At 34.2% G+C, this 14,174-nt stretch overlaps 1 protein-coding gene across 2 annotated transcripts in view; it reads left to right on the top strand.

Annotated features, from left to right (window-relative positions):
- The window catches only part of LOC128223991 (uncharacterized), a 28,151-nt gene that overhangs the window by 8,316 nt on the left and 5,661 nt on the right, over window positions 1-14,174 (top strand). For both annotated transcript variants that reach the window (XM_052933554.1, XM_052933555.1), the window contains exons 4-12: window positions 46-174; window positions 3,635-4,120; window positions 4,798-4,890; window positions 5,066-5,474; window positions 6,711-7,012; window positions 9,945-10,076; window positions 10,386-10,424; window positions 10,551-10,687; window positions 12,072-12,096. In XM_052933554.1, the coding sequence (XP_052789514.1) occupies window positions 46-174; window positions 3,635-4,120; window positions 4,798-4,890; window positions 5,066-5,474; window positions 6,711-7,012; window positions 9,945-10,076; window positions 10,386-10,424; window positions 10,551-10,687; window positions 12,072-12,096 (1,752 nt within the window). The remainder of the gene's footprint in view (window positions 1-45; window positions 175-3,634; window positions 4,121-4,797; window positions 4,891-5,065; window positions 5,475-6,710; window positions 7,013-9,944; window positions 10,077-10,385; window positions 10,425-10,550; window positions 10,688-12,071; window positions 12,097-14,174) is intronic.

Here is a 14,174-nt window from a genome sequence, read left to right as displayed (position 1 = left end):
CTGTTTCTATTGTTGAGATGGTGTATGACGGTACTTTTCTTTCAGAAACCATTGACATTGAAAGTTCCAGTAAAGTGGCTTCAGCCTGCTTGTTAAGTCCAACATTGGTGGAATGTTCAGAAAGTATGTGTGGAAATGGAGAGTTGGGAGAGAAAGGGGTAGAAAAAAAACTAGGTTTGTAATTATTATTTTTCTTTCACAGTTGAGGTATCAGATGTTTAAATAAGACTATCAATATTGCTTGCTGCAGTGTTTTTAGCTCGACTATTCGAAGAATAAGGAGAGCTATACTACTCACCCAAGCATCGGCGTCAGCATCACACCTTGGTTAATGTTTTGAATGTAAGCACCTTTAAGTCATTATCTCAGTAAATACATCATGTATTGTATTGAAACTTTAGTTATGTATTCCTAACTATCTAACCTACTAACTTAATGAAGTTAGATAACACTTATTTGAATTTAATGCACATAATGGGCATTTATTATTTGACTTAGAAAATCTGGTTAAGGTTTTGCATGTAAGCACACATAGGTTAATATCTCAGCAACTACTTGATGTATTGCATTAAGACTTTATACAATGGTACTCAACCATCCAACCTTCCTAATTAACCAAGTTAGATAACTCTAGTTTGCATTTAATGCAAATAATGACCCTTTATTATTCGACTTAGAAAATCTGGTTAAGGTTTTGCATGTAAGCACACACAGGTTAATATCTCAGCAACTACTTGATGTATTGCATTAAGACTTTATACAATGGTACTCAACCATCCAACCTTCCTAATTAACCAAGTTAGATAACTCTAGTTTGCATTTAATGCAAATAATGACCCTTTATTATACGACTTAGAAAATCTGGTTAAGGTTTTGCATGTAAGCACACACAGGTTAATATCTCAGCAACTACTTGATGTATTGCATTAAGACTTTATACAATGGTACTCAACCATCCAACCTTCCTAATTAACCAAGTTAGATAACTCTAGTTTGCATTTAATGCAAATAATGACCCTTTATTATTCGACTTAGAAAATCTGGTTAAGGTTTTGCATGTAAGCACACACAGGTTAATATCTCAGCAACTACTTTATGTATTGCATTGAGACTTTATACAATGGTACTCAACCACCCAACCTACTTAATAAACCAAGTTAGATAACTCTAGTTTGCATTTAATGCAAAATATTTCCCTTTATTATTCGACTTAAAAATGCTGGTTAAGGTTTTGCATGTAACCACATTAAGTCAATATCTCAGCAAATACATCATGTATTGCATTGAAACTTTAGATATGTATTCCCAACTATCTAACCTACTTAATTAATGAAGTTAGATAAAACTTTTTTGAATATAATGCAAATTATGGGCCTTTATTATTTGACATATAAATTCGAATACATCATGTATTGCATTGAAACTTTATACACAGGCTCCCAACCATTTAACCTTCTTAATTAATCAGGAAAGATAACTCTATCATTTATATTTTATCATTTTTGCCCCTTTATTATGCGACTTAAAATACTGGTTAAGGTTTTGCATGTTAGCACACATAGGTTAGTTTCTCAGCAACTACTTCATCTATTGCATTGAGACTTTAGACAATGGTACTCAACCATCCAACTTAATTGAATAATCAAGTTAGATAACTGTATTTTACAAATAATGGCCCTTTATTATTAGACTTAGAAATTCTTGTTAAAATTTTGCATGTAACCACATTCATGTTAATATCTCAGCAAATACATCATGTATTGCATTGAAATCTTATCTAATTTTACAGTGATCCATGTTTCGCCCAAACTTTTCAATCCTTACACTGAAAAGCGGCATAATAGTCGAGCGCGCTGTCCCTGTGACAGCTCTTGTTTCAACTAAAAATGCTCCCAAAATTTCACAATTGTAGGCATTTCTCAGCAATATGCTATTTTATGGATCTTGGAAGGGCTTGTTAATAGAGACCTTTCATGGGATTGTGTTTGGGGCCCCAATAGTCTTGGTTAAGGTCAAGGTCACTGTTTCTATAGATAGATAACTGTTTCGTACTGAAAAACTGAAGATAAGGTTAACGTGTTGCAACCAAACTTGATATGTAGGAAGAGCTTATGTAGAATTTCCATGGAATTCAATTTTGGGGCCTCTGGTCAAGGTCATGGTCACTGTTACTAAAAATAGAAAAAAAAACAGTTGAAACTGAATCTCACAACGAAGGCTGAAGTTCTTCTGTCAATCATTTAAAACCTGGTTTTATCGCATTCCGGTGTTTCTTGTAAAACTTTTAATTCAACTTTTTTTTTAATGTTTTGGCATGCACATATTGCACCATAATTGTATTCATATCTAAAACAAAGCAGCATATAGTTGAGCATGCTGTCCTGCGACAGCTCTTGTTTGACGTATTCTTTCTCTGCACATAAAACAGTGCACTTTGGATGCATTAACTTACTTTATATGAGTCAGGATGTTGCAAAACAATGTTACAAGATTAAATGAGATGCATGTCTGTCTGATTATAAGATTGCAATATGATATCTGAATATAACAGAAAAAGAATTTGATTTGAAGTAATATTGTGTTGGCTATATTGGAATCATCTTGTCTTGCCCCTCCATATGTCTGTCTGTCTTTCCATCACAAATTGTGTCGCTCCATATCTCTTGAACCACTGGAAGGATTTTGAAATAACATGTTACAAATGTTCACCATATTGAGTATATGCAGATGGCATGTTACAACCAGCTCAGTTCAAGGTCAAGGTCACACGTAGAGGTCATAGGTCATATGACAATATTTTGTGTCACCCCCATATCTCTTGTGCTGCTTAAAGGATTTTAAAATAACTACCTGGTATCCACAAATGTTCACCATATTGAGAGCACAGGCATCTGAATCATTGTTTGTCACAAAAATGTTGATTAAAACCATTTTGGGTACATACAATGAGATAAACAACACATCTGAAGATATTTAGTGCCTTTGATATACAAAATTAATGATCATCCTATTGAGATGATGTGTAGGGGGGAAGTTTTTGATCACTAAAAAAACAACTATATAGTGCCCTTTGTTAATTTGCATATTTTTTTTTGTCCTAGACAACTTAAGTTTTTGAGGTATATATTTCAAAACTTTATTTACAGACAATAGTGAGATAGATCCCATTTAGGAGAAGTGCAGTGCACATGTACCATTACTCCGGATGCAGATACATGTATGGCAGTCTGTGACTGCCCTTGTTATACTATTGTTTCTACTTCCCTCAATTACTTTGTTTTTCAGGTATTGACTTGTACAAAACATTATTTTGTTCAACTCAATTAAAAACTATGCTATGTTTTTAAAAACACATGTTTTTTGGATGTTATAGCCCTCATTTCTATATACTACGGTATATTAAACATTATTGATGCTGTCTCACCGACATAGGACATTTATAAATTCCCAGTGATTCTTCATTACAAGGTGGTGTAGTGGGGGTAATCATGACATCCAGTGATAGATCAAGATTTTTAAGTAATGGATAGATGAGTTATCATTTAGATTACATTGTACTGCTGTTTGCTGCAAGAAGCTATTGTCTGATAACAGTCTCGGCATTGTTTTCAATAAGACTGGATTTCTTTTGCAGAATGTCCCGATTCAATTGACTTGAAAGAGAATGGTAAAATAAATGAAACTGATGCAGATCTCAAAAGAAAAAATGAACTAGATTACACAGCTGAGCTCAACAAGTTGGTTTCGGAAGATCAAAAGAAAAGGAATGGGGGTCTTGATGATAGCATTTTGGGTCAAATTACGTTAAAGGAAGATGACCATGTATTTGAAGGGAGTTGCCATGTAGTTGATCTTCGTCTAACAAGTGGCGCTACATTACCAGATGATCTTGACACTCCATGTGATGTTGATGGTAAAGACAATTATCATGATGAGAAAGCTACAAATATTAAACTGGACACAGAAAGGCCACAATGCAGAATCAGTACAATTGAAGCCAGTAATAATGAATCTGATGATGAAAATGAGATGGTAGATGCGTTTTGTTCGGATTTTCAAAAGGAAAAAAAGGAAATATTGGATGAAATACCTGAATCTGAAAGTGAGGAAACAGTGAAAGGTAAATAATTTCACTACATTGTAAATCTTATTCAAAATCAAAACATGGGATACACATAATATGTTATACAACAAACATAAATTTTGAGTGATAAACGTTCAACGTCTTACTATAAAAATAATGCATTTATGGAAAAAATTAATTACTGATAACAAGTTTATAACCGTGTATTTAATAGCTGAAAACGCAAAAGTATTAAATGATTGGTGAATGCTAAAAGATTTACTGTGATCTACTGTTGTCTCATAAGGTAGAAATGCCGTGTTTTCTGCACCTTTCTTTCAAATTAAACGCAGTATCCTTCATAATAACCATTGTTTTCGACATTTATTAATCCTTTTTGGTTAATTAAAACAATTGTATTAAATATAGTAAATCTTATTTGGGAGTAATAGTGCATCTTTCAGGAAACAAATAATCCTTCAGCAAAATTGAATAATAATTGACTTAAGATTATTGAGTAAGTGTTGGTGATGTACTGGAATTGAGTAGTAAATTGTTCTGATACAGAGAGTGCACTGTTCGCATTTTATTGAAGCATGCCGTATATATAGTGACTATTGTGATTTATCATTTCGCAAGATGTTTGAGTTGCAGGGTTTTATCACATTTACAAGATTGATTTTACGCTTTATTTTTAATGTAAATAGAAGATTAACAGCAACTTCTTTATTCAGATTATGGAACAGGGACCTGTAATAACTTAGATGAAAAATTACCGTGTGTTGGTTTGCTTTTACGAGTTGGCAGGAAGAGTATTTTCGATGAAGGTAAAGTGTCTTTACAGTAGTCATTGTTTGTTATCCTGCAGTTTGCTTATTCATAGGTAACAATGTTGATTATTAGCAATGAAGTAAATGTTATCTGTTAGATATGCTTTAATTATTATACTTATCATCCTTTAATATCAGTTTTCTGTATTAATTGTGTTTTTTTTTTTTGTAGAACTGTCGCAAAAGGACTTAAAATTGAAAGTAATCCCAGTTCCTCCAGGCTACTTTATGAGGGGATTGAGATTTAAAAATGTAGAAGACGATTTTTCCTTGGACTTTTTTGAAAAAATTGTGAAAGGAGATGAACGATGTCATAAGAAGCTTACTTCACTGGAATCCAGAATAATAGCGCTGAGAAATGTTTCTTGGTTACCGATACACGAACTCCCTGTTCCGAAAGTTGAGATAGATGTGCACTATGTTGACCAGTTCCCGCCTTTAATAGCAATCATTACCCAAATCGCGGAGGGAAATACACCAAGGCCACAGATATCCATGCGCTATGAGCTCCTGCGTCTGTGCACACTGAGAACCTTCCCGAGGGAAAACAAGCCATACCTGATCAAGCTTGCTGCAGCGGGGTGCGTATTTGTTAGCTTAAACATTATATATTTTACAATGATTGTGAAGAAAGGTTGAGTTAACTTGAACTAAGTCACTTGTGTTGGCACGATGTTGCGCGAGAGTGGTATTGTGTTATGGGTGAAAACAGAGTGCCAGGTGAAAACCCACTTGTCCAGCTTGGTGACCACTAACCAAACTCACATGCTCCCAGGCTGGTACTCATTTGCATTTTTCTAATAATGTCATTAAATTTTTTGATAGAAGTTCCATACATGTGATAACGTCCCGGACGTCCGGGATTGTCCTGGAAATCGTATCTCTGTCACGGAGTCACAGAGGGTGCATGTTTGTCCCGGAAAGTCATAAAAAAAATGAAAAAAAAATCTCGGAATCGATTATCTTAATTTTACCAATGTAAGTCAGCTACATGTATTTTGCCTGTCCAGGACACTTGTCGTAAAACACAGGACATGTTGACACTAATCCGTTAATTGGTACGTGTGTCGTCGAGGTCATCGTCAATCACCCGATAATTGATCTATTTGCCTATTGTTGTGCTTAAAGAGTCGGGGAGGGTTCTTGTATACAAATTCATTGTTTTCATATGGATTTGTTTGGTCTTAAGAATGATAGCTTTTAATTGATGAATTGATATTTTTCACCTATTTTACCGACAAACGAGCATGAAGTTAAGTTCAAAGAAAGTGACAAAATGTGTAAAAAACAAAATTATATATATTCCATTCAAATTTCAAAGTCGATACGTCGTTATACTGTAAACAACTTTAACAAAGTGATGTAATGTTTGATGTTATATGAATAATTATGTTATAAATAATGAAGCATGTTTAATTTTGCCATTTTACTCCAAACCACAATTTGAATATGATTGTCAAGCCTTTATATACAAAACATGAAATATGTATAATGTAGAAGTTATTTTATTCATGAAAAAGGTATTCAATATTGAAGTAGTAAATCTATGCATTTGCCAATATTTGGACTTAAGTAAGTACTTCAGCAATTAAATTCAAAAATCAAATGTCATGGTCAATTTTATTAAAAACATTCATGCTGTGTTGTCTGATAATAATAGAGCTTTATTTAAGAAGAAGATTATTATATTGTGGTTTTCTTGATCTTTATCAGATACCAGACTTTTTTGTATTGCCCTCATTTATGATATACTCATGTATGAAAATTATTTGACTAATTTGCGTCTGTTTTTTATCATGTGAGTTTTGTTATTTTAGCTTTTACTATGCTTCTGACGGAGATGGTGTTGTCTGTTATTGCTGTGGCATTCGCCGATATGGATGGACAGATAGAGATGATCCCACATCAGTTCACAAACGAATCAACCAACACTGTAAATTTTTCAAGAAAAATGCGGAGTACAATGTTCCAGCTATTGCATTTGGTCCAATAGGGCTGAAAGAAGCTTTTCTTGATTCAATTGCCGATTGTGAAGTACTGAATTACAGCGAGGACGTCAACAATAGTATGGACAACAATCAAAGCGGTCAGCCATCAGTGACAAACAGGCCTGGGCTAGGTATGTGTTTGAGGTTTTTTAGGGGCTCCAGAGAAAATTGTGTGAAATAAGGGGAATAAGCAGGGTAGGCCTTTTTTAAATTTAGAAAATTCATCTTCTTCAAAGTTTGTTTTAAATGTGCTGGTTTTTTATGCCCATATGGTTAAGTGCTGACCTGTAAATGAATCAAACATACTTTACATTATAAACTCCCTTGAAAAATGTTTAAATTCTTAGTCTTCACAAAGTCATTATTGAAGATTAACATCGCATATTTTTAGCTCGACTATTCAAAGAATATGGAGAGCTATACTACTCACCCAAGCATCGGCGTCGGTGTTGGCGTCACACCTTGGTTAAGGTTTTGCATGCAAGCACACATAGGTTAATATCTCAGCATCTACCTGAGGTATTGCATTGAGACTTTATACAATGGTACTCAACCATCCAACCTTTTTAATTAACCAAGTTAGAAAACTCTTATTTGCATTTAATGCAAATAATAGGCCTTTATTATTCAACTTGGAAATCTGGTTAAGGTTTTGGGTGCAAGCACACATAGGTTAATATCTCAGCAATTACTTGAGGTATTGCATTGAGACTTTATACAGTGGCACTCAACCATCCAACCTACTTCATTAACCAAGTTAGATAACTCTAGTTTGCATTTAATGCAAATAATAGGCCTTTATTATTCAACTAAGAAATTCTGGTTAAGGTTTTGCGTGCAAGCACACATAGGTTAATATCTCAGCAACTTCTTGAGGTTTTGCATTGAGACTTGATAGAATGGTACCCAACCATCCAACCTACTTAATTAACCAAGTTAGATAACTCTTGTTTGCATTCAATACAAATAAATGCTCTTTATTATTCAACTTAAAAATTCTGGTTAAGGTTTTGCGTGCAAGCACACATAGGTTAATATCTCAGCAACTACTTGAGGTTTTGCATTGAGACTTGATACAATGGTACTCAACAATCCAAGCTACTTAATATACCAAGTAAGATTATAAGTATCTATCATGTGTTTCCGGTACGGATAGAAAAATCCGACCCGAGGGCATGCGGGAAAGCCGGTAACGAGGCTTGCTGAGTTACCGGTCACACAGCGTGCCGGAGGGTCAGATTTTTTCGATCCGAACTGTAAAAACATGATTGATATTTTTTCTTGCGTACCCAAAATTATGAATTTGTTGAAAAATTGACGGAGAAAACGCACTTTTGTACATTTCACCAAAAAGCGCCTGCGACATTGTGTACTGACTTCATAAAGCGCAGTAATTTTAAATCACTATAGACGTCAAATAGTTCCTTTAAAAATCGCGCTTTTACGAGTATTTATTTTCAATTTTAATTAAAAGTATTGTATTCTTAAATTTTTGATTCCGCTTTATTGAAATTGCATAATATACTTTTCATAAACCATACAATAAAAGAAATAAGAGGTGGCACGTTGTTGCGCGTGACTCATCTTATATGGGGGGTATAAGATGAGTTTTTCCAGCACCGGTCACATGACTGGAAACACACGTCTGGTATGCAAGAAAACTCTAGTTTGCATTTAATATAAATAATTGCCTTTATTATTCAACTAAGATATTCTGGTTAAGGTTTTGGGTGCAAGCACACATAGGTTAATATGTCAACAACTACTTGAGGTATTGCATTAAGACTTTATACAATGGTACTCAACCATCCAAGCTACTTAATTAAGTAAGTAAGATTAATCTAGTTTGCATTATACTCAAATAATGGCCCCTTTTTTAGGCATAGAAATTCTGGTTAAGGTTTTCCTTGTTACCACTTTTAAGTCAATACCTCAGAGAATACATCATGTATTGCATTGAAACTTTACACACATGCTCCCAACCATTTAACCTTCTTCTTTAATCAAGTAAGATAACTCTATCTTTCATATTATATATTTTTTGCCCCTTTATTATGCGACTAAATTCTGGTTAAGGTCTTGCATGTTAGCACACATATTCTTGCATACCGGACGTGTGTTTCCGGTCATGTGACCAGTGCTGGAAAAATCCATCTTACATACCCCATGTAAGATGAGTCACATGCAACAACGCGCCACTTCTTATTTCATTTTTTGTATGGTTTATGAATAATATATTATGCCATTTCAATAATGTGCAATCAAATATATATGTTTGCAGGACTTTTAATTAAAATTGAACATAAATAATCGTTATTTTTTGTTATTCAAAATTACTGCGCTCTATGACGTCGGTAAACAACGTCGCACGCGCTTTTTGGTGTAATTGTACAAAAGTTCGTTTGCAACGTCATTTTTTCCACAAATTTTATAAATTTAGATATGCAAGAAAAAATATCAATCATGTTTTTCCAGTCCGGATCGAGAAATCCGACCCTCAGGCACGCTGCGTGGCCGGTAACTCGGCAAGCCTTGTTACCGGCTTACGCACGTGCCCTCGGGTCGGATTTTTCTATCCCTACCGGAAACACATGATAGATACTTATAGGATAATATCTCAGCAATTACTTGATGTATTGCATTGAGACTTTATACAATGGTATTCAACCGCCCAATGTAAATGAATAACCAAGTTAGATAACTGTATTTTGCAAATAATGGCCCTTTATTATTAGACTAAAAAAATCTGGTTAAAATGTTCCATGTAAATACATTTATGTTAATATCTCAGCACATCATGTATTGCATTGAAATCTAGTCTAACAGTGATCTATTCATGTTTTGCCAAAACTTTTCAATCCTTACACTGAAAAGCGGCGGAATAATCTAGCGCGCTGTCTCTGTGACAGCAATTGTTATTGTTCATGTAATTTTAGATACAAGAATTCCGCATCATTTCAAAAAATAGAAGGGTTGATCAAGAAATAAACAGAAAATCAAAACCTGACAGAACTGTGTTACATGTCATGTTCACATAGTTAACCCAAATAAATCTCTTAACAGGAATCCAGACATTGATGCCAAAGCATCCGCAGTATGCTACGAAGATCCAACGTGAGAGCAGTTACAATGGTTGGCCAAACACCTCCCGTCATACACCGATTGAGCTTGCAGATGCCGGGTTCTTCTTTGCAGGTTTAGCACATTGTATTGATTAGAAGTGTAATAGTTTGATGTCTAATAAGATGCATTTATGAATTGTATGAATATACACCTTTTTTTTATTTAAGGTTATAAATGAAACAATGATGCAGATGTTTAATGATTTACCAATTGGATTTTTTTTCTTCTTAAAAGGCCACATTGTAAATATGATGTTGTTATGGTTGAACCTGTAATTATGTCATAATGTGTAGATATGTTCTCTGAATAAAAATATTATTGTAATTATTTTTATTATAATTATTATAATTAATATTATTATTAGTATTTTGAACTTTTCAGGGTTTGGGGACTGTGTGAGGTGTTTCCATTGTGGAATTGGTGAGTTATTTTATCATTTCTGTGTAATTTAATGCAGTGAATAACAAACATTCAATTTTAATTTATCCGTTTTATCTTTTTGCTCAACACAAGGCTATTATCAATCATCCACTTTGCTTGCAATAGGTCTGCGTCACTGGGACAAAGATGACAATGTATGGATCGAGCATGCACGTTGGTCGAAGGACTGTGTGTTCTTGCTGCAGAAGAAGGGTGGCCCGTTTGTTGAGCTGGTACAGCTGTGTGTTCAATACACAAATGAGGTACTGTACTATTTAGCTTTGTTATGTTAAAGGTTTTGTCATTATAATGCATGCTGTGTCCTCTCAGATATTCAATACTTGTATTCCTCCTTTATCTTTTGAATACAATACACCAAACATTTTCAGCTGAAATTATGAGCTTTTAGGTTGTGCATGTAATGAAGCTGAATTTTTTTATTTGTGTTGAGGGTAACTCGACACTGCCTGGCAAAATCCCTCAAACCAAGTTTTTTTTTAAGCCTAGATAAACAAATTTGTTGTTGACTGTGAAATCCATTGATATTGATTACAATTAAAATAACCATAATGTATTAATAATCGAATACACAATATACGGAAATGTATGATAAGCATTTGCGACTTGCTTTGCTATTTATGAAACCGTTGCCTTATATTTTTAGGCCAGAGTGAAAATTGTACTTAAATGTGCATGTCATTTCTTTTGGTAGAGGTGAAAACATTTTTTTGGCATTTTTAATGGGGATGTACTCTGTATGATGAAATAGCGAAAAAAAAGAGAAAATTGTTGAAAACTGACATAAACTTGGTATTGATGTGTACAATGCATTGCAACTTACTAAATGAAGAACCAAATAGTTTACAATTAATTTATTTTCTGCAGTTTGTTTGGTATTTTTCCATTAAAAAAGATTACTAGGTATGTCTACCTAGTAGAATTCATTCCTCATGCATGATTGGCTAATCGATGTTATCAAGTGATATTACCTAGTTAGGTATATAGCTGAAATATTCCAACCGTTAAGGGTAAGCGTTCGTAGCACAGTGGATACAACACTGGACTGCAATTTTGGCGACCTCGGTTCAAAACCGGTCTCCGACTTGATTTTTTTTTACATTTTGGATTTTTTTTACAATTATGATATCAAAGAGTAAAACTTTTTATTAAATAATTGTCCTGAGATTAGTTACAGAAAAAAACTTTCTTTGGTGCCAATTTGGTGTACAGTCCCTTTAAAATCGTTTGCTTACAGGAATCCTTTTTTCTTACTTGACATATCTAGTCATGACTTGCATTCATTGTATTTATAGTATTTATTTATCAGTTTTATAAATATATGATTTCAATTGTGTCACATCACAGGATTTTCGGCCGTGATTCCAAAACAATGAATTAGAAAAAAATGTCAATGTTGCACTCAAAATTAGTTTGGGCAATAGAACTGTGTAAGTGGCTGTTATGCAGTAAGGCACTTTAATATCTGTTCAAATATTAGAAGATTCCAGTTACACTTGTTATGTAATTATCCCTTTCAAATGTTTCAGTTTGATGTAGAAATTAATAAATTATTTTTTAGTACAGAGCAAAACTTACCTTTTGTATCTTGGAACCATTTCTTTTAGAAATGATTTTATTTCTTTTTAGCTCGAGGACCAAACAGGCGCAACTGGTATGTTTATTTTACCCTTTTCCAAATCATGATTAAAATTTCATACTTTTAACCGACTACTTAATGTATTAAAAAAAAATAGCCTTGTAATTGAATAGAGCTATTGGCAATAATGTTAAATGTTGATGTCTGGTGGCCATGATTGCAAACAGTCTTAAGTCCAAGTCTTGACTCAGATTTAGAAAAGCACTTTTATTATATTGTAAAATATCATCTTTTTTCCATTTGTTTTACAAAAAATATGTTGATAACTGTACTATTGAAATTGAATTGAAATGAGGTTTTTGCAGTTTTGACACTTTAGTCTGACCACAGCCTAAGACTGTTAGTTATCATGGCCCCTGATTACCCCATATAATTTTGTAATCTCTTGAAAAGGTAACATGTGCTGATTACTAATATGGAAAGAATATGACTGAATGTGCACATTAGATAATTGCAGTTTATATTTTTGTTTTTGATTTCAACTGAAATAGGGTCTGAAATGACATACTTTGCAATCATTCAAGGTCAAAATGTTTTGTTTGCAATATAATTTTCAAAAAGATTTTCACATTTTCTTTTTCAATACATTGAACCCTTAAAAATGATTAATAAAAGGTATGGGGTCACCGGACAACCATGATTCACACATTTGTACATTGGATACTTTAGGTAACTTTGCTGTCCATTTTAATAGCATCTATTAATGCAGCCACTTGATAAGCATGTTGGTTTTTGTGTAGTAAATTTGTACTAGTCTTATAAAAATGTTTTCTTGGTACAATCTACAAAGAATTAATCAATAAAACATATGAGAAAAAAGTGGCAGTCATTGGCCTACAAGAAGGTGTGAACATCATACAATATGCTTGTGTTCCATCTTGATAGTGTATATTTATGAAGCTACTTGACATGTTTTTTAAGTGTACATAAAGTAATATATGTTTGTGTTGCAGGGCAGAGTGATGTTGCTCGTATAATAATATATGTTTGTGTTGCAGGGCCGAGTGATGGTGCTCGTATAATAATCTATGTTTGTGTTGCAGGGCCGAGTGATGTTGCTCATATAATAATCTATGTTTGTGTTGCAGGGCCGAGTGATGTTGCTCATATAATAATCTATGTTTGTGTTGCAGGGCCGAGTGATGTTGCTCATATAATAATCTATGTTTGTGTTGCAGGGCCGAGTGATGGTGCTCATATAATAATCTATGTTTGTGTTGCAGGGCCGAGTGATGGTGCTCATATAATAATCTATGTTTGTGTTGCAGGGCAGAGTGATGTTGCTCATATAATAATCTATGTTTGTGTTGCAGGGCCGAGTGATGGTGTTCATATAATAATCTATGTTTGTGTTGCAGGGCCGAGTGATGTTGCTCATATAATAATCTATGTTTGTGTTGCAGGGCCGAGTGATGGTGCTCATATAATAATCTATGTTTGTGTTGCAGGGCAGAGTGATGTTGTTCATATAATAATCTATGTTTGTGTTGCAGGGCCGAGTGATGGTGTTCATATAATAATCTATGTTTGTGTTGCAGGGCCGAGTGATGGTGTTCATATAATAATCTATGTTTGTGTTGCAGGGCCGAGTGATGGTGTTCATATAATAATCTATGTTTGTGTTGCAGGGCCGAGTGATGGTGTTCATATAATAATCTATGTTTGTGTTGCAGGGCCGAGTGATGGTGCTCATATAATAATCTATGTTTGTGTTGCAGGGCCGAGTGATGGTGCTCATATAATAATCTATGTTTGTGTTGCAGGGCCGAGTGATGTTGCTCATATAATAATCTATGTTTGTGTTGCAGGGCCGAGTGATGGTGCTCATATAATAATCTATGTTTGTGTTGCAGGGCCGAGTGATGGTGCTCATATAATAATCTATGTTTGTGTTGCAGGGCCGAGTGATGGTGTTCATATAATAATCTATGTTTGTGTTGCAGGGCCGAGTGATGGTGCTCATATAATAATCTATGTTTGTGTTGCAGGGCCGAGTGATGGTGTTCATATAATAATCTATGTTTGTGTTGCAGGGCCGAGTGATGGTGCTCATATAATAATCTATGTTTGTGTTGCAGGGCCGAGTGATGGTG

Source organism: Mya arenaria, chromosome 17 (genome assembly GCF_026914265.1).
Source record: "Mya arenaria isolate MELC-2E11 chromosome 17, ASM2691426v1".
NCBI lineage: Eukaryota > Metazoa > Mollusca > Bivalvia > Myida > Myidae > Mya > Mya arenaria.
This window is presented reverse-complemented; position numbering and strand designations above follow the sequence as displayed.